The sequence below is a fragment of the Castor canadensis genome, chromosome 11 (assembly GCF_047511655.1).
Source record: "Castor canadensis chromosome 11, mCasCan1.hap1v2, whole genome shotgun sequence".
Classification (NCBI taxonomy): domain Eukaryota; kingdom Metazoa; phylum Chordata; class Mammalia; order Rodentia; family Castoridae; genus Castor; species Castor canadensis.
This window is the reverse complement of record NC_133396.1, coordinates 18,162,532-18,182,411: the sequence shown is the minus strand read 5'-3', so window position 1 is coordinate 18,182,411 and position 19,880 is coordinate 18,162,532. Positions and strand designations below refer to the sequence as shown.

The 19,880-nt window shown below is 54.5% G+C and overlaps 1 protein-coding gene across 1 annotated transcript; it reads left to right on the top strand.

Moving 5' to 3' along the window:
- Positions 1-1,740: 1,740 nt before the first annotated feature.
- On the top strand, positions 1,741-15,570 carry LOC109679136 (rho GTPase-activating protein 27-like). The gene is given in 17 exon segments (XM_074045649.1): positions 1,741-2,265; positions 5,737-6,168; positions 7,447-7,629; positions 8,080-8,160; positions 8,232-8,315; positions 8,563-8,630; positions 8,941-9,034; positions 9,514-9,562; positions 9,565-9,614; positions 12,363-12,461; positions 13,863-13,968; positions 14,102-14,215; positions 14,288-14,386; positions 14,562-14,639; positions 14,736-14,870; positions 14,970-15,075; positions 15,196-15,570. Coding segments are annotated over 17 exon segments (2,013 nt in total). The 5' UTR covers positions 1,741-2,208; the 3' UTR covers positions 15,374-15,570.
- Positions 15,571-19,880: the final 4,310 nt, after the last annotated feature.

Genomic DNA, 19,880 nt, shown 5'->3' with positions numbered 1-19,880 from the left:
TTTCATCAAGAAACAAAATGCTTCACCCAGGCCCCAGCCCACACCAGTTCCAGACCAGCTCCCTCAGGCATTCTGAGGTTGGGGACCAAGACCAAGAACCTGCAGTGGGACCTCATTCCCCTCTCCCTGAACATTAGTGGACATGTAGCTGGGGGCCATGCCAGGCCAGAGTGATACTACTGTCCTAGAAAAGGTGTGGCGGGGAGGGTCTCGCTGTGTCAAATCATTGAGCTTTCCTTAAGACAAAGAACACAGTTCCTTCCTGCTGTCCCTCCACCCAGCCTGGGGGGCACAGAGCAGGCACAGTGAGTGAAGAAGGGGGCTTTGTCCCTTACCAGCTCCCAAGCCAGTTCCTGGGCTGAGTCTCTAATTTGGGGTTTTTCTTTTTTCTTTTTCGAGGCATTGGGATCTTGCACATACTAGGCAAGTGTTCTACCACTTGAGCTACACTCCCAGCCCTTTTGTTCTTGTTTTGATTTTGAAACAGGGTCTCATTACCACCTTGCCTGGGCTGGCCTCAAACTTGAGGTCCTCCTGCCTCTACTTCCTGAGTATCTGGGATTACAGACTTGAGCCACTGTGTCTGGCTTTTGTTTTGTGTTTGAGACCGGAGTCTCACTAAGTAGCCAAGGCTGTCCTGGAACAGCCTTGCTATGTAGCCTTGCCACAGACTTTTAAGTGCTCGATTACAGGTGTATGCCACCACAACTGACATGACTTGGGGCCTTTCCTTTGCCTTTTGCCCCAGAGGATAGTATTCCTCTTGTACCTGCTCCTGCCAGACCCTTCCTAAGGGAGAGGGTGAGGCCTGAGGGCAGGATGGTGTGGTGTACAACTGACCTGTTTTTATGTCCCCCCTCGACCCCATGTGCCTCTCAGAGGGGTGAAGGTGTGTTTGAGGGAGGAGGACACTGGTCATCACCTCCTCTTGTTGGACGAGGAGAAGGCCACTAGAGGCCTGAAAGCCAGCTTCTGAAGCAAAGAGCTGGTGGAGCTGTGTGTGTTTGCTGAGTCCCTGGAGTGTGGATCTGTATGAAGCCTCTTACTTTCCATCCTTGGACAAGAGGAGGGATTGATTTGTCCTGGGGTTTGGGCTTCTTGGGGAGCCCATCCATAGACTTGAAGGACAGAGGACAGTGGAAGCCCCAACCCACCTGTGCTCTTGCCAAGTGTCCCATGCCCCAAATCTATGCCATATCTCATGCTACCTGGGTGCCTTTTTCCTGAGCCCACAGGGAGTGTAGGAGGAGAGAGGCCAGGGGATGTGAGCAACTGAGAAAAAATTGCCATGGTGCTGCCTGTTCCTGGGGCCTGGCAAGAAAGAACCTTGGAGAGGGAGGGAAGACAAGAAGGTCCCTGAGGGCTTAGAGGGTGCGCTGTGTCTACTGCGTGTGGCTGGGGTCTGAACACCCACATGCACGAGGAGGTGGAGGGAGAGGTCAGGGAGGGAGGGGACAGCAGGTGCCCACTCCCCACTGGGTCAATAGAGTGGAGGGTGGGGCACGGGCAGACTCGTACATGGATGTGGACACACAGGCCGAGAGGAGGTACATCTTGGTGACCAAGTCTGGTGTTCAGGCAGGCAAATACTGGTGTGGTCAAAATCTCTCCTGTTCTCTTGTGTGGCAGGGTCCACACATCAGCTCCCTGATACCATATCTGCCCAGACCTCTTCCTCTTTGGAAACCTCTCCCCCTCCCCCACAAGCTTCCTCTTTTTTCTTTGTATCCTCCCTGGGCCTTGAGGGAATGGACAGCTACTCACTCTCTCCATCCCAGGAGCTACTACCCCGGGCAACTCGAAGCCTAGGTCCTCACCTGCCCTTCTGCCTGCCACTGTCTGTGTTGCATCCCCTGCCCACCCATGACTCAAATGTGACCATCTGTGCAGGCTGTTCCAGGCTGCATCTGGGCCTGAGTGTCAGACCTCCTCGGTCACCAGAGCACTGAGTGGGGCAGCCAGTGCAGTCGAGGAAGCATAAGAACCACCTCCTAATCAGTACCCCCACCCCGCCCCTGTCAGGCAGTCTGTCTCAGGCTGCACTTCCGTAGTCCTGACAGGAAACCAGCTGCAGTCTCGGCCTCCCGCCATCTCGAGGCAACTTCTTGTTTCCCAGTTGCCCTGTGCCAGCCCTAGGGTTGTGCCCCTTGGCTCCTCCCCGCCCCCAAACATTCCCAGGCTCTGTCCCAGCAGCTCACAGGGGCTGGGATGGTGGAGATGATTGCCAAACTGACCAGGAGGCAGAGTCGGGCTCTACGGGAACAGGTAGGGGTAGAGGGCCTCGGGGGCAAGCTCAGAGGGCCTTATGTGGTCATGGCGGGGTGGAGGGGGGCTCCCAGCAAGCCTGCATCCCCATCCTGATAGGAGTTAGGTGCTCTGGGGCTCACAGCAGGGAGTCTCAGGGAGGTGGGGGCTTTTCCCTTTTCACCTCTTTCCTACTCCGGGCTCTGTGTATCTGAGTGTGGCTGAGGTACTCAGCTTAGGGCAAGAAAGGCAAGGCTTCCACCTGCTTGTGGACAGGCTAGGGGACTGGAGGCAGGGGGAGCACTGCATCCATGAGGAAGTGAGAAGGAGCGGTGGGTGTGGTGAGAGCCGGGGTCCCTCTTGACTGAGTCCTCTGGCCTGAGGTGGGCGACCACTTCCTCTTTCCCACTCTGCACCTCCTGTGTCTCTAGGATACTACTCAAAAACCCTCAGTGATGTCAGACCCCTGTTGCTGAGCTGTGGCTGAATCTGGGCCTCCAGGAGTGGGGCTCAGGGTGGCAAGCCCTGCTATGCCCTTGAAGCCCCAGTGGTGTGCCTGGCACCACCTGGCTCCCAAGAGCAGTCAGAAACCAGTGAGGCCCTGCCAGGAGAAGAAAGCAGTTCTATCTTGGCACTGTGGGGCTCCGCAGAAAGTTCTAGAACTTGCAGAGGCCTCAGGGGTGCTGTTCTGTCACACATACCCTGCCCCTAGGGCTACAGCATTGCAAAGAGGGAGTGGCTCTGCCTGCTCACCGCTCTGAGGGCCCCACTGCTCCTCAAAGCAGCCTGTGTGTCTGGGACAGCCCGTCTGGGGCAGCATTGAAGACTTCTTCCTTCCTTCCTTCCTCCTCCTCCCTGCCCTCACAGTGTGCTCTGCATCTTGTCTTGCTTGTGAGAGCCCTGTCACGAAACTTCTCTCTCCAAAATCTCCTGTACCTGCTGAAGTGTCCCCTGTGCAAGATCCTGTCAGCCCCACGACCCTGGGACTGCTCAGGAACGCAGAGCCAGTCCATGCAGCCCAGGTGGAAAGCTCTGCTCCAAAGAACTCCTTTGTTGGCTCTTTCACTCCCCATGGCCCTCCCAACTCCTGCCCCAGAGATAGGCAAGGCCACTACTCCAGTGGGTCCAGCAGGGGTGGTAGGAGGCACATCCAACTCCCTCAGCTTCCTCTCCTCCTGGCCTCCAGGATGTCCTCCCAGGGCATCTCCTAGGTTCTGTGGCTTAAATCCTCATCCTCAGCAAGTTCTTGCTCAAAGCCTTCTCCTGTAGTTCCAGGTGTGTGTAGGATGTGTGTGTGTGTGTGTGTGTGTGTGTGTGTGGCTGACATTTGGATTGACAAGTATTAAAGCAGTGTTTTTGGCAGACCTGCTGTGTGCTTGGGATGGAGCAGTGGGAGGCATTAGTTGCATCATCCTGTGTCTTACTCGAAAGAAACTCTTGTTTGGAGGGAAGAAACGTGGGCAGACCAGTAGGCAGCTAACTGACCACCAAGGCAGGACGCCATCAGGCCCTAGCAGAGCAACAGACAAAGTTTCAGCACGTTAGACTTCTCTCTAGAGAAGCTGTGAGCAGAGGCCCTCAGAGGAGCAGAACTTGAGTAGGCAGGGAATGAGAGCAGGGAATTCAGGCCAAGCAGACAGCCAGAGCAAAGGCACAGAGGTGGGAAGGTGACTTTCGTGTTGGAGGTGGGTGAGCAGTACAGCGTGGCTGGAATATGGGGTTGCCTTGAGGCCTGGGGTGGGGGAAAAGGAAAAGTGGGTAGATGGTCCCATCCCAACCACACAGGAGCCTGGCAGAATGAAGAGAGGAACTGGTGGCCTGGTGTTCCTGGGGACTGGCCACCCTAAAATTGCAACTCTGTTTCTCTGACAGTAGTTTTGCTTTCTTGCTTAGTGGAGTCATCAATACCATGCTCTGCATTTCCCCTGTCACTGTCCCCTCACATGTGCACTCCAGGGCCGATCCTGCCAGGAGGGGACTTGGGTCCATTTGTTCCTGTTGCATTTCCAGTTTCAGGAGCAGTTCCTGGCATGCAACAGATAGGCAAATGTTCATGGGATGAATGAGTGTATTTTAGGCCCAGCAAAAGGCCATCTTGACTAGGACATGCTTCCCCTCTTGTGGTTTTGAAGATTTATTGTACAAAATTTTGAGACTACACAAAGTTTAAAGACAAAGCAAAACAAAACAAAAACTGAGCTGGGGCTGTAGCTCACTTAAAGAGCACTTGCCTACTGTGCATTAGGTCTGGGGTTCAATCTCCCCAGCATCAGCAGAAAACCAAAATGAAAACAAATATAAACTCTGTAATCACACTCCCCTCATAAGTCCTATCCAAAATGATAGCATTTCATATGATTTCCAAAAACACAAAATTGGAACTTCCATTGGGGTCTACCATTTTGAGATCTGCTGTTCACCTGGAGCATTATGTATTCTCAGGAAACAGAACTAACATCCTCACATTCCACTCTGCAGTTTGATAAAGTAGTTTGATGATGTAGTTATCTCTCCAGTCGGCTCACAGTGCTGGACACACTGGAGGAGTCTCAGGAGAGATCTGGAGCCTGGCACTTGAGTCCTGATAAAGGAATAGGAGTCAATCAGGTGAGAAAAGGAGATGAGTCCAGGTAGGCTGTGACTGAGCCAACGCCTGCAGGACACACAGAACAGAGGGTGGGGACCTGTAACAACTCAGTACTATGGAGCTTGAAGTTCAAGGGAAGGGGCAAGGAGTGGCAGGAAATCAGGGGTGAACCCAGGCAGGTGACAGATGTCCTCTTGCACCTAGCTGAGGCCTTAGACTTTGCCCTGTAGCCAGCCAGGAGCCAGGACGTGTGACTCAGGCCAGCTTCTGTTCTGTGAGGGCATGAAGCATGGAGAGCTTGTATTCCACGTGGTCTGCCACCCTTGATGAACCCCCAGAGGCCCCCACTTCCTTTGGAGAGGGGGAAGGGACTCCTTTCTTTGACTTTCCATTCTCCAGCCCATCTGGCTGTTCGCTCTTTGTCTCTTTCTCTCTCTCTCTCTCTCTCTCATCTGAAACTGATTCCCATACCTGCAAACCCAACCCAATCCCAGAGCTTTCTAGACTGGGAGGGAAGGAATGGGTGGAAGCTCTCACTGGAGCTGTGGAAGGCAAAGCTGAAGCTGAAAAGGGGACCACTGAATGGAGGTCCCAGGCCATTTCTCTGTCCCTGCCTCTTTGAGTATACAGTCATGAAAACTGGATTATCAATGTTTTATTGTTAATAATAAATAACATAATCACCCACCCATCTGTGGTGCTAACTACTTTACAAAGTACTTTCAAGAACATCTTATTCTGGTCACTACAACTTCTGGAATGGGCAGAGCACATGTCTTACACCCAGGGAAACTGAGGCAGAGAGGTAATGGGACTGGCTGAAGGTCGCCCAGGTGGCAAGTAGCCGAGTTGGCACTATGTGACCCTCGAGCTGCCCTGAAAGTCGTCTCCTTCGCCTTCCACAGGTGGACGAACCCCCGGAGCCCGTGTACGCAAACGTAGAACGGCAGCCGCGGGCCACTTCGCCCCACGCAGCCGCTGCTCCTCCATCCGGCCCGGTGTGGGAGACGCACACGGACGCGAGCACCGGGCGCCCCTATTACCACAATCCCGACACGGGCGTGACCACCTGGGAGTCGCCCTTCGAGACTGCTGAAGGCGCCACCGGCCCGGCCACCTCCCCGGCCTCAGTGGGCAGCCAGGAGAGCCTTGAGGCAGAGTGGGGCCAGTACTGGGATGAGGGGAGCCGCAGGGTGTTCTTCTACAACCCGCTGACGGGCGAGACAGTCTGGGAGGACGAGCCAGAGGAAGAGCCGGAGGAAGAGCCCCAGGAAGAGGCCGAGGAAGAGCTGGAGACGCAGCCCTGCATGAGCCCTGGCAGCCCCAGGGACCAGAGGGTGAGGGGCGGGGCTCGGTGGGTGGGGCTGTGCTCCTCCTCCAGGGCCTCTGACTCCGCCTCCTGACCCTCAAGGACCTGAGAGCGAGGGGCGGGGCTCGGTGAGTGGGGCTGTGCTCCTCCTCCAGGGCCTCTGACTCCGCCTCCTGACCCACAGGGATCCGAGAGCGAGGGGCGGGGCCTGGTGGGTGGGGCTGTTCTCCTGGGCCTCTGACTCCGCCTCCTGACCCACAGGGATCCGAGAGCGAGGGGCGGGACCCGGTGAGTGGGGCTGTGCTCCTCCTCCAGGGCCTCTGACTCCGCCTCCTGACCCACAGGGATCCGAGAGCGAGGGGCGGGGCCTGGTGGGTGGGGCTGTTCTCCAGCGCCTCTGACTCCGCCTCCTGACCCTCAGGGACCTGAGAGCGGGGGGCGGGGCCCGGTGGGTGGGGCTGTGCTCCTCCTCCAGGGCCTCCGACTCCGCCTCCTGACCCTCAGGGACCTGAGAGCGAGGGGCGGGGCCCGGTGGGTGGGGCTGTGCTCCTCCTCCAGGGCCTCTGACTCCGCCTCCTGACCCTCAGGGACCTGAGAGCGGGGGGCGGGGCCCGGTGGATGGGGCTGTGCTCCTCCTCCAGGGCCTCCGACTCCGCCTCCTGACCCTCAGGGACCAGAGGGTGAGGGGCGGGGCCCGGTGGGTGGGGCTGTTGTCCTGGGCCTCTGACTCCGCCTCCTGACCCACAAGGATCCGAGAGCGAGGGGCGGGGCCTGGTGGGTGGGGCTGTTCTCCAGGGCCTCTGACTCCGCCTTCTGACCCTCAGGGACCTGAGAGCGAGGGGCGGGGCCCGGTGGGTGGGGCTGTTCTCCAGGGCCTCTGACTCCGCCTCCTGACCCCCAGGGATCCCAGAGCGAGGGTCGGGGCCCGGTGGGTGGGGCTGTTCTCCAGGGCCTCTGACTCCGCCTCCTGACCCACAGGGATCCGAGAGCGAGGGGCGGGACCCGGTAGGTGGGGCTGTACCTGAATGCCTCTGACCCCGCCTCCCACTCCTCAGGGAGTGGAGGATGGGGGCGGGGCCCGGTGGGTGGGGCTGTTCTCCTTCTCCAGGGCCTCTGACCCCGCCTCCCACTCCTCAGGGAGTCGAGGATGGGGGCGGGGCCTAGTGGGTAGGGCTGAGTCTGAGCGCCTCTGACTCCGCCTCCCCCTCTGCCACAGGGAGTGATGGGTTGGGTCTGGTACAGAAGGTGGGGGCAGGGGACGGTACTCTCACTGAGAACCTCTGACTCCATCTTCTGGTCCCTGCAGCCCCCCACCCCTGAGACAGACTACCCCGAATTGCTGACCAGTTACCCGGAAGAGGACTATTTCCCCGTGGGTTCCTTCAGTGAGCCTGGCCCCACCTCTCCCTTAACTGCACCCCCTGGCTGGTCCTGTCACATCAGCCCCGACAAACAGATGCTCTACACCAACCACTTCACCCAAGAGCAGGTAGGGGCAGCACTGGCAGATGGGCCCAGACAGACCCAGGGTCACTGCTCTCAACTTTCCTCACTAGGAGCTCCCCTTAAGACTTTTTGTGCGTGTGGTGGAGGAGACTAGAGTTTGAACTCAGGCCTTCTGGTTGGAGACATACCTCCAGTCCATTTTGCTCTGTCTATTTTGGAGATGGTGTTTTAAAACGTGTTTGTGCTGGCTGGCCTTGAACTATGATCCTCCCGATGTCAGCCACCCAAGTAGCTAGGCTTACAGGCATGAGCGATCTGCACCCGGTTTCCCCTTAAGACTGCAACTCCTACAAAGACCCAAACCCAGCCCACAACAGTCACCTGCAACTGCCCCTGGTGCTACCTTGGACTCTGGTTGAAGGGAACCTTCACCCACCCCCACCCCCCATCTAATGAGCTTGGCTAGGGGCCCTGACCATCCCTATCCCCACAGTGGGTGAGGTTGGAGGACCAGCATGGAAAGCCATACTTCTACAAGCCAGAGGACTCCTCTGTTCAGTGGGAGCTGCCCCAGGTAACCAACAGGGGAAGGGAGAGCGCTGGGAAAAGTGGAGGGGGTGATATATGACAGGTCTTTCTCCCCAGGTCCCTGTCCCTGCCCCACGAAACATCCACAAATCCAGCCAGGACAGTGATACCCCAGCCCAGGTCAGCCCTCCGGAGGAGAAGGTAGAGAAAGGCCATGAAGACTCTGACAGGACAGAGAAAATAGGGGGTTCTGGAGGTCCTGGGGGCAGGTGGGATATAACCACAGGTCCCGGTGCCAGGCCTCAGAGTAGGGAGAGGGTGGGAGATGGGAGGAAGTCTCACCTGAGACTCAGGCCCAGGCTGTTGAGAGCTGCCAACTGAGGGGGAGATAGATGTGCTCCTCATGGCTCACCCTCTGACTACACCTTTTTCCACTTCTATCTCTTAGATCAAGACTCTGGACAAGGCAGGGGTGCTCCATTGCACCAAGACAGTGGACAAGGGGAAGCGGCTCCGGTGAGAGCCTGTCCGCATTCAGAACCAGGCAGGGTGGGCCTGAATGGCGATGTTCACTGAGTGCTTCCCCTGTACCAGGCTCTCACTGATCCTCACAGGGACTTCACAGGAAGTCCTGTGAGGAAACTGAGGCACCAAGAAATAGTTGACCAAGGTCCCTTGGCTACCAGCTGTTAGAGGCAGGTTCCAGTTCTCCCAAGTGGTCCCCCAGGCTGTGTTCTTAAGCTCTGTGCCCTGCTCCTGGGAATGAAGGGGGCCCAGCCCAAGAGCAAATCTAAGTCTTGCCCAACCCACTGCCCCACCCACCTAGGAAGAAGCACTGGATTACCTCCTGGACCATGTTGGAGGGTGGTGTCCTGACCTTCTTCAAGGATTCAAAGACCTCAGCTGCAGGTGGCCTTGAGGCCCACCCATCCTGGAGCAGGGACCGTACCCTCTGCTCTTTGTCTGATTTACTTTGGGAAAGACCAGTCTGAGAGAGCAGTGCCCAAGTGCCAAAGGAGCTGGGCCTTGGCTGGGAGGGGTTGATGGCAGCAGAATCACTGCTGGACAAGACGTCCCAGCCACCTTGAGAGTGGCCAGCTCCAGCCTGGAGGGCAGGGAGACTGGGGCCTGGTGCTCACAGGGACAGGGGTGGGCTCCTTTTCCTTCTTTCCCTGGGTGAACAGGTGGCAGAGGACAGCCAGTCAGAAGGCTCTGGGACTAAGAAACACCAGGACTTGGAGTTTCAGGAACCCTTGGGCCCCTTTCTCCCAGGGCTGTGGCCTAGCCACACCAGTGACCTCAGCCTGTCCCTCAGGCTGGGGAGCCTGGTGTGTCAGAGCCAGGGTGTTGTAGCAGACACATCTGTTGAGGGCTCCCCACTCCTCCTCTCTCTCCACAGAGGCACCCTTCCAAGCTCTCCACCCCTGAGTACACAGTGGAGCTGAAGGGGGCCTCTCCTGGGCCCCCAAAGAGAAATCCAGCAAGAAGAATATGTTGGAGGTAAGTGGTGAGGGTGGGCAGGAGAGAGGAGCTTACTAATGGACTGGGACCCTCACTGCAGGCAAGCCCCAGAAAGGAGAACCTGGGAAGAATTTGGGACTGGAAATCTCAGGGCTCAAGGTCAAAGCTGTCCTAATCCCAGGTCCAGTGTTTCTGCCTGGCCATCATGGATTCTGCAGTTTCCTCTCTGAGTTAATAATCCTTGCCCCAGAGAGTAGTAAAAAGTAAGGTTTTTGGGAGACGAAACTGACGCCTACAATGGCCACCCTCCTTCCATCTGCTGGCCTAAGACAAATCAGGATATTCTGTTCAGGCTTCTTACTCTGATAGGCTGGGCCAGGAAAACTGCTCTCACTTGCCAGAGCCTAGCTTTCATCTGGACTGGGTCCCCAGTAAACAAATCAGGGCAATGACAAGCTAGTCAGGCTCCCCCAGCAGGAAGAAAGAGAAGACAGGCAAGGTCCTCATAGTGCCACACCCTTTGCTGTTGCAGGGTTGTCTTGTTTTTGTTTTTTCTTTTTTTTAGATTTTTTAAAATTATTCATATGTGCATACAATGCTTGGTTGTCTTGTTTTTAACAGTCCTTAACAGCTATAAGGCAAAGCACAACAAAAGCACAGGCAGTGAGCTGATAACATCCACAAAAAAAATCCAGAACGAGGAAAACAAGTTAGGGATGGCGTCAGGATGGATGATTAGGGAAGATGATTGACTCGTGCCAAGGTGGTTGTTGAGAGAAATTTAACTCCAGTTTTCCTGGCAGCAAAGGTGAAAAGAGGAACTCCATCAGTTACATGGCTCTTATTGCTGAAAACAATAACAACATAAAAACATCCTATCCAGATTTTCAGGGAATCAAAGCTAACCCTCAGCTTTTAAAAAAATTTCTAATAGACAGTTCTATGATCATGGGGTGTGGAGTGATGAGACCAGTGTCCTGCCAAAGAGCTCCATGGAGGTCAACGTAGGGATTTTAGGGCTGCTTTAGGTAGCATATTATGAAGAAAGCCAAAAGTGAAGCCTTGCATCCCAGCTCAGACAAAGCAGTTTTGCAAGGAATTGATGATTCACCAAGTTTCATTCTGTTCAAGAACTAAGGTATTCACAGATCAGGGTTGCAAAACCAGTTTCATTCATGAGCAACTCTTACCATTAGGTCTGGAGCCTTCTTGAGAATTCTAGAGCTTTCTTGAAACTTGGCAGGATAGAGTTCTGTGATCAACTAGCAATGTCTGCCATGGCATCAAATTGAGCAGGGACATTACATTGCTAGGTATGTTCCTTTCTGGACCTCAAGGGACAGCCTTCTAACTGTTCTCTGCAAAGGTCACCTCTCTGACCAAGCTTCTGATGAAAGTTTCAGAGGAGGCCTGTTTGAGTTGTCTTTTCTAGCAAAGCTAGGGAGGCAGGAAGCTGTTTGAGTAGATGGGAAGGCTGACGGGCCTGAGCAGAAGTCAGGGAGCCCTCCACCTCCTGGCTGGCTGGTGGTCATCCTCCCTCTACTCAGGGTGGTCTGTAGACCACTCCAGAATTTTCCTCAAGAGAGAGCTCCAAATTCTCTGTCCTCAAGGATGGACAGCTTTGTGGGGCCCAGGAAGCCCTCGCAGCACACTTTCCTCATCCTCCTAGAGTGACAGTCCCCAGAGGGCAGTCCTGGGGGCAGCTCAGCTTGCCTGTGCATTCAACAGGATAAATGCTTTATGAATTATATTGCTATGAGGGCTGGAGGGGTGGCTCAAATGGTACAGCACCTGCCTAGCAAGCACAAGGGCCTGAGTTCAAACCCCAGTACAAAAAAATATATAGAAGAAAAGAAAAAGAAATATTGTTTCATAACTAGACAACGTAGCTTTCAACTTTATTTTATTTTCATCTTCTTCAGCGCTGGGAATCAAACCCAGGGCCTTTTGTATGCCAGAAAAGCTCTCTGCCCCTGAGCTACACTCCCAACCTCCTTTTTGTCATTTTAAAAAGCAGTTTAAATAGTATTCAATTTGTAATTTTTAAAGGAAGGCAGCCAAAAGGCAGTCCTCTTGACTCTAGAAGTTGCTCCCTGCTGTCTGAGCCAGGTTCTGCTGTCTCTACCTCTCACTGCGTGGGGTTGGTGAGCAGTTCTGCAGCTGAGCACTTCCATTAGCCAGAGCCAGAGACCCATGAGGGAACCTTCCAAGTCAGCAAGGCTGCCAGTTCTGTGTCACAAAGCTTCCCTCTGGAGCTTTGGTTCATCTATGCTTCTTCATGATAGCTGTGAGAGGACTCACTGGCCAGGCTCAGATGTAGGGCAAGCTGGGGCAATGTTCCAAGCAGCTCAGTGTGTTTGGAATCAGCCATGGACCAGCCATGATCCAGTTTCAGATTCTCTCTCAGGTTTTCTTCATTGTTGTTCCAGCAGCCAGGGTCTCCCATGGGAAGTTTCTGTCACTTGCCTTTTTGCAGGCCAGTGCTCTGGGTGAGGCCTGCCATGCTCTGTGGCTCACAGGGAGACAGGATGAGGCCCTGCAGTTGACCCCTGCACAGCTGTACTCCTTCTCTTGCTGGCTGTGTGCCCAGGAGGAAGTTGCTAAAACTTTGTTCATCTGTAACAAATGCTGTCACCCGTGGCTTTAAATGAGGAGGAGGACTTGGATCTTTGCTCCATTAGGTTCTGAGTCCCTACGGTCAAGGATGGGTTACCTCCATCTCTGTACCCATCTTACCCGCTGTAGACCCAGGAACCAGAAATGACCCAGTAACTTGTGTCTTTCCAGCTGCGGAGCCGTGATGGCTCAGAGTACCTGATCCAGCATGACTCAGAGGCCATCATCAACACCTGGCACAAGACCATCACCCTGGGCATTGAGGAGCTGGTAGGCAGAGCCTGGGCCTCCAGGGCTGGTGGGGAGGGGGCAGCCAGACATTGTATAGGGCAGCTGTGCCCACATGGGCCAGACTCCATGGCACCAGTACCATGGGTGAGGGACCTTCCCTGCAGGTATAGCCCCCTTATGGCTGGAATGGCAGGGAAGAAAGGCTCTTCCTTACACATATCACGCCAGCCCTAAGGAGGCCTTGCAGGAGTACTCTACCCAAGGGCTAGAACTTCCCCTGGGTAGTAACCTAGAGGATGTTCCCATTTCAAGGGAGGCAGAGGGAGAGGAAATACTCTGAGAACCAGCCTCAGGCTGGAAGAACAGGCTGAGACTAGAAGATAAAACTTAAAATGATTGAGTTCGGCAGGCTACTTTTTTGTCTTTTCTATTTTAATTTCTTATTAATATTTTTATCAGCATATCATAGTTGTACAGGGGGATGCACTGTGACATTTACATAAGTGCTTAGAATATACCTTAATTGGTTTCACCCCCTCCAACCTCCCTAATCTCCCCTCCTCCCTTCTTAGAACAATCTCAACAGGTTTCATTAGTCTATTTTCATACATGAATACAAACTACACCCATCATCTTCGCCCTCCTTTGCCCTTTCCTTATGCCTGCCCCTCTCCCACTGGTACCTACCCTCGGGTTTTTGTTTGGTTGGTTTGGTTTGTTTTTTTGCAGGTGCTCTATCACTTGAGCCATGCCCCATCTATTTGTTTTTAGTTTGTTTTTCAGTCTCTCAATTTTACCCAGGTTGACCTGGACCTCCATCTTCCTGCTTCCATCTCCTGAGTAGCCAGGCTCATAGGCGTGAGCTACCACACCCAGCCTTTTTTGGGTGTGTGTTTGCCGAAGATATAACCCAGGGCTATTTGCATACTAGACAAGTGCTCTGCCACTGAGCTACATGCCCTGTTCCAGAAGTCCACCATTATCAGTTACATAAGTAGAGATAGGGCAGGGCCTCTCTGACAGTTATTTGCCTGGCAATAACACGGTGGTTTTTGACCATGATCTGTATTAAATCCAGATGCAGGAATCCAGATGCAAGGAGATTATGCTGGTGCAGTTAACAGTGCCCCAACTGGAATTGCACAACTGGGAGTCAGTCTAGTGGAGTGTATATAGCTGAGGACAATATGAGAAATGAGGCCAAAAACTGGGGGGTGGTAGGGGTGGCTAGGATAAGAAAGGGTGGAAGAGAACAGAATGACTCTCCCACACCTTAAGGGCTCTGCAGTCAAGGAAGGTGAACGTTCTGATTCCCTGGAGGAGGTGAGGGACGTTTACCCATTAAGGGAAGGGAGAACTCCGCCTGGGGGGCATATCCAGTCCATTCTGAGAGACCCCAGCTGGCCTCAGGCCCTGCCTCTCTGAGGCTGCTGATTCCAGTCTGCAGATGTTCCCCTGGGAGAGGAAAGTGAGATCAGCAGCGGAGACTTCGGGTCTAGTGAGCGCCTGGGAAACTGGCAAGAGGATGATGCGCGCCAGAGTGCAGGTGTGTGGAGGTGGGGAAGAGGGAGAGCAGAGCATCCTGGAGTCTTATCTCTTGGGGGTGGGAGGTAATGCTCTGGTTGGGGACTGCCAGGCAAGCCCCAAGGCCACAGACCAACCGGATTCCCCTGTGGCAGCACTGAGCACCGCGAGCGTGGAGAGCGACTTGAGTAGGGTCCGGCATAAGCTCCGCAAGTTCCTACAGAGGAGGCCCACAATGCAGTCGCTACGGGAGAAGGGCTACATCAAAGGTATCCGTGGCTTGCCGGAGACTGGGCACAGGTGGCGCGGGACCAGGTGGCGCTGATGACCTTCTCTCCCAGACCAGGTGTTCTGCTGCGCACTGGCTGCCCTGTGTGAACGCGAGAGGAGCCCGGTGCCACGCTTTGTGCAGCAGTGCATCTGCACGGTCGAGGCTCGGGGTATGCACCACATGAGCTGAGCGAGGCTTCCGGTGTTCGGTGGCCTCCCTCCAGCTCTAAAGCCGGGAGGTCCTTGGGTGGGCACAGGGTGGAGGGAGAGAGAACTGGAAGCCGGAGACAGAATCAGCAGGGGCTCTAGCCACCCCCCAGAGTCAGTATCTCCCTCTCCCCCCAGGGCTGGACATTGACGGGCTCTACCGCATCAGTGGAAACCTGGCCACCATCCAGAAGCTGCGCTATAAGATGGACCACGGTGAGGCCTGACCCCAACCCCTGTCCCAGGGCCTGAAGGCATGATGCAGGGGTGCTGACCTCCCCTTGGTCCTCTCTTCCCCCTCCCTGGCCGCAGATGAGCGTCTGGACCTGGACGATGGGCGCTGGGAGGACGTCCACGTGATCACGGGCTCCCTGAAGCTCTTCTTCCCAGAGCTGCCTGAGCCCCTTTTCCCCTTCTCACACTTCAGCCAGTTCATCGCGGCCATCAGTGAGCAGCTGGGGAGAGGGAAGGGAGAGAGGACGGGGACGCTAGCAGACCCCTTCCACACTCTAAGCGGACCCCATCTCTGGCCCTTCCCTTGCGCAGAGCTGCAGGACCATGCCCAGCGCAGCCGCTGTGTGCGTGACCTGGTGCGCACCTTGCCCGCCCCCAACCTCGACACGCTGCGGGTGCTCTTCCAGCACCTGTGCAGGTGAGTAGGACAGCCTTCCCATGGTGGGAAGACGGTGGATCGTGGCTGAAGCACCCATGCCCGCCCTACCCCGTCCCCACTCCCAGCTCTGGGCGCTGATCCCACCCCACCCCTGCCCAGGGTGATCGAGCACGGGGAGCAGAACCGCATGTCGGTGCAGAGCGTGGCCATTGTGTTCGGGCCCACATTGCTGCGGCCTGAGACGGAGGAGACCACCGTGCCCATGACCATGGTGTTCCAGAACCAGGTGGTGGAGCTCATCCTGCAGCAGTGCTCGGAGATCTTCCCACCGCACTGACTGCGGAGCTGGGATGTGCAGCGGCGACCGTGGTCTGGCCACGCAGGTTGGTGGCTGGAGGCCATGAGGCTGGACTTTGTGAGAACCTCCGCCTCCCACAGTCCGCAGGCACAGTGATCGCTGCAGCCCTCGATTACGAGGGGATGGTGACCCCTGGTGGGGTCACAGTTTGCAAAATGTGATTTTTTTTTCCTTCCCTGGTGTGTCCTGTTTCGGGTTCGTTAGGTTCTGCTCTTTATTACAGCGCCACCTACTGTTCAGGTCTGCGAATGTGAAGGGGGTGGAGGGATGAGCATTTGTTTTCGGGGACCACTGCTGGGAGGAGGAATTTGGAGAGGGACTGCATCTGGCCCAGGCCTTCGCAGAGACCCCGTGAGTGCCAGCCCTGTGCAAGCCCCGTCCCAGTCAGGAAGCAGCTATTGACAATATCCCTGCCACTGACAAGGCAGGACTGACCCCTACTTCCAGCCCAGGCCACCCAACCTGCCTCCTTCTGCCTAAGGCATGACTGGCTCCTGCGCCATGTGGCTGACTGAGGACAGTTTCATCTGCTTTCTTGTTTGGAGTTCCTCACCTCTGCCCTCCCTGAACCACTCGTGTTCTGTGAAAGGGTTCTTCGCACCGACTAGATGTGTACCCAGGTCCTGCTACCTGGCATGCTCCTTTGCCACCGGCCATCCCATCTTACAGATGAGGAAAGGGAGGCTTGCAGCGGTGAAGTGGTTTATTCAGGGTCCAGGGAGTGATCTGATTCCCAGCAAAGCTCCTCCTACACCAGACAAAACCTCCGGTGTGGGGGGGGTACCAATCCTTTCAGCCCCCTCCTCCACCGCTGCAGTATGGGCCTATGGGCAGAGCAGAGAAGCTAAGCTGGGCAAGTTCAGGGATGGCCTGGGGCCATCCCTGAAGGCAAAGAAGGAAACTAACCCAGCTGTTCTTTTTTTGGGAGGGGGACATAGCACTGGTCAGAGCCCCCATCCCTCTCAGAACCCTGGCTGTCACATGTACCTATCTGGTGCCTACTTTGCTGTAAAGAGCTGGGAGAGGCCTGTGAGGTGGGGAGAGGAAGAAACGGCCTTAGGAAAGGAGGGGTGAACCCGGGAGTCAGCAGAGTCTCTTCCCTCCTTGTGCACAACCCACCTCACTTGATGAATCTCGACCCCCAGCCCCACCCATCCTCATCAATTCAACAGACAAAAATAGCTAGTATTCATTGGGTATTTGCACCATGCCAGCATTTTATGTGGATTATCCCACTTGATCCTCACTGTCAATATTTATTGTGTGCCCTCATGTGCCAGGCACTGTGCTCTGGGGCAGGGGTACAGCACATGCATCTGCCCTGGTAGAGCTTAGGATCCAGTGGAGGAGGCTGACCCAAGTCATCCTGCACCTCCACCTGTGCCACTAGGTGGTGATGACCAGAGAGACAATATGGCCAGGTCTATTTAAAAAACAACAACAACCACAACTTTTTTGTTGTTGCTGTTGTTTGGGTTTTTTTGTTTTTGCTTTTTTGTGGTACTAGAGTTTGAACTCAGGGCCTCGAGCTTGCAAGGCAGGTGCTCTACTGCTTAAGCTGTGCCTCCAGCCCCTAACATTTTATTTGGAAAGAATCACTGACCCACAAGAAGTTGCATAAATGGTAGACAGGTATCTGTCACCCAGCTTCCTCCTGGTGATATCTTACATAATTGCAGTGAACGATCAAATGTGGGAACTGATAAGGGACCACACACCCTGGTAGACTACAGAGCTTACCTGAAATCACTGGTCTTTGCACACACTCATTTTCATTCGTCTTTGTGGAGAACCCATGACGTTTTATCACAGGCACAGATTAGCATAGCCACCGACAGTCAAAACACCAAATGGTTCCATCACCTCAAAGGAAATTGCTGGTGTAGCTCTGTGGTAGAGTGCTTGCTTAGCATGTGCAAAGCACTAGATTTAATCAGAAAGAGGGAGGGAGGGAGGGAGGGAGAGAGAGACTAACTTACTCCCAGCACTCCCAGCTGTGGGTGAAAGATGGAGGGAGACACATCAGATCAATCAGAAAGCTTCTGGTGTCCAGGTATATACTACAAGCTAGACTTCCATCCTGGCAGAGCCCCCTCTCTGCTGCCTGGAATTGGCCCAAACATTTTCAGGAAATGCTGTTTCAGGGTCTGTAGTTAAGGGATTTGGGGACTTTTGAAGCAGAGTTGCTAACAGGGGGCGTCAGAGGCCTTTCACTCAGGGTTTGTTTCCAAAGATCCACCAGGATGAGACAGGGAAAGGCCTGACTGGGAGGAGGTAGGCTAGGATCAGGCAGAAAGAGGCCCTCAGTCAGCCTGGGGCTCCCCTGTAGAAGTGGCTCTAGTTCCAGTGGGCCTTGGCACCTCCACCTGCCCATCCTCCCCTGCTCCCATTTTAAGACCTTGGACTGCATACTCTCCCCTCTTTGCTCCACACTCTATGGTCTTCTCTCACACGCCCATCTGCAGGACTCCTTCCAGGTGCCCCCTTCCCTCAGGGTCTTCAGCGTGCTTTCCCAGTGTGGGTCTGACCTTTGTGTAGGACACTGAGTGAGCCCTTGCCCTGGACTGGCACCTGCTAACCCTGGGGAGCCAGAAGGGGAGCCCTACCACGGCATCCTAGGGTGGCAGGATGTCGTGCCTCTGGACCTTGCCCACTTGGTGGCATGCTACTGAGCGCAGGCACTCTCCTCAAAGCCTGCACTGCCCTCCTCGTCTACAGAATTCATGCCTCCCCCCAACACGGGATCTTCCCCACATCCCCCACTCCTCACCCCCTGGCTTGCTCTGCCCACTGTGCCAGCCTCCCTGCACACTTGCATCCAGCACACACCATGAAGGTGCTCACCTCCACAACCTTGCTCCAGCTGTTTCCTGTGTCTGCTGTCTCTGTCCCATTCTCTACTGCCCTGCCCTCTCCTCCACGAAGCCTTCCTCACTGCCTAGCACATAGGAGAGCAACTTCACAATAGAATCTTGCTCATGAAGCTTTCCTAAATTGTTTGTAATCCACATGCTTATCTTCCCCAGAGACTGTTCATTCATCTCTGCATTTGTTTGTTTATACAGTGCTGGATCAAACCCAGAGCCTTACGTATGCTAGGCAAGCATTCTAAACTGAGTCAGGTCACCAGCCCTTGCTCATCTCTGATTGCTCAGAGTCTGGCCCGTTAAAGGGACTAAGTAAAGTCTGATAAATGAATGAATGTGTCAGTTGTCAAATCTTTGAAACCTATGAACTGCTTCCACTCTCTTCCTCCCCCTCACCCCGATAGTCACTCAGTTGTGGATTTCTTTGTGGGCTGGATTTCTGGGCAGCCACTCCTCTCCCTGCCACCCCCAGATGCTGGCCTGCCACCCTCCCTCTGCTTTGCTCTCTCTGCCCCTCTCCCTGGGCAGGCTTACCTTCCCAGACAGCTCTAACTGCTGTCCTTAGGCTGCCAGGCCCCAAGACCACCAGCAGCCCTGGTCCCTGAGCCTGTACATAACTCCACCACTTCCTCTTTGCCTGCTTGTCTCTGCCCTCCCCAGTCTGTCTTTCCCACAAACACTCAGCTCCGTCAGAGCAGGAGTCTTTCTGTATGACAGACTGCTGCACCCTGGCACCACACGTGCTTGGTCGATATTTGTAAAATGAATGAATGATTGAATGACACTGTCTCTGAGGTCCTGTGGACACTTCAGTTTCAACAGATCCCATGTTGATTCTCCTCAGTGATCTTCTCCTGTCTTCTCCTCTCCCCTCCCAGTCTCCCAACTTAGAAATCCCAGAGTTGAAACTATTCTAAGAAGAGGGGAGATAAAGGAGAATGATGGAGGGGGTGAATTTGACTAAGATATATTGTAAGCACTTTTGTAAATGTCACAGTGTACCCCAGTACAACAATAATACGATAATAAAGAGACCAAATCAAAGAAGGAAATCCCAGAATTGCCCCAGAAGTTTCCCTATCTTCTCTTACATGAACCAAACACCATGTCACCCAGATTCTCCCTATTTTTTCAGTCCCCACTCCACCCAGTCCTCCTAGTTTAGACCCTGTGGCCTCACCACCTGGACTTCCTCGTCTGCTCCTAATTTGCTCTGTCCACTTGACGCCTGACCAGTTTTCCTCAACTGTCAATCTCATTGTGTCAGCCCCTTCTGAAAACCCATACAATTTTATTTCCCAAAGTGAGAGAGTCATGAAACAGGTGGTGCATAACATAGGCTCAAGTGTGCCAAAGGTACAACTGGGGTGACAATGAACATGGAGAGCAAGATAAGAAGCTGTTTCTTAGCCAGACGCAGTGGTTCATGCTTGTAATCCTAGCTACTCAGGAGGTAGAGATTGAAAGTGTTGTAGTTCAAAGCCAGCCCAGTCAAAAAGTTAGCAAGACCCCATCTCAACCTAAAAGCTGGGTGTGATGGTGTTTGCCTGTGTGCCAGCTACATGAGAAGTGTGAATAGCAGGATCGCAGTACAGGCCAGCCTGGACATAAAGGGAGAC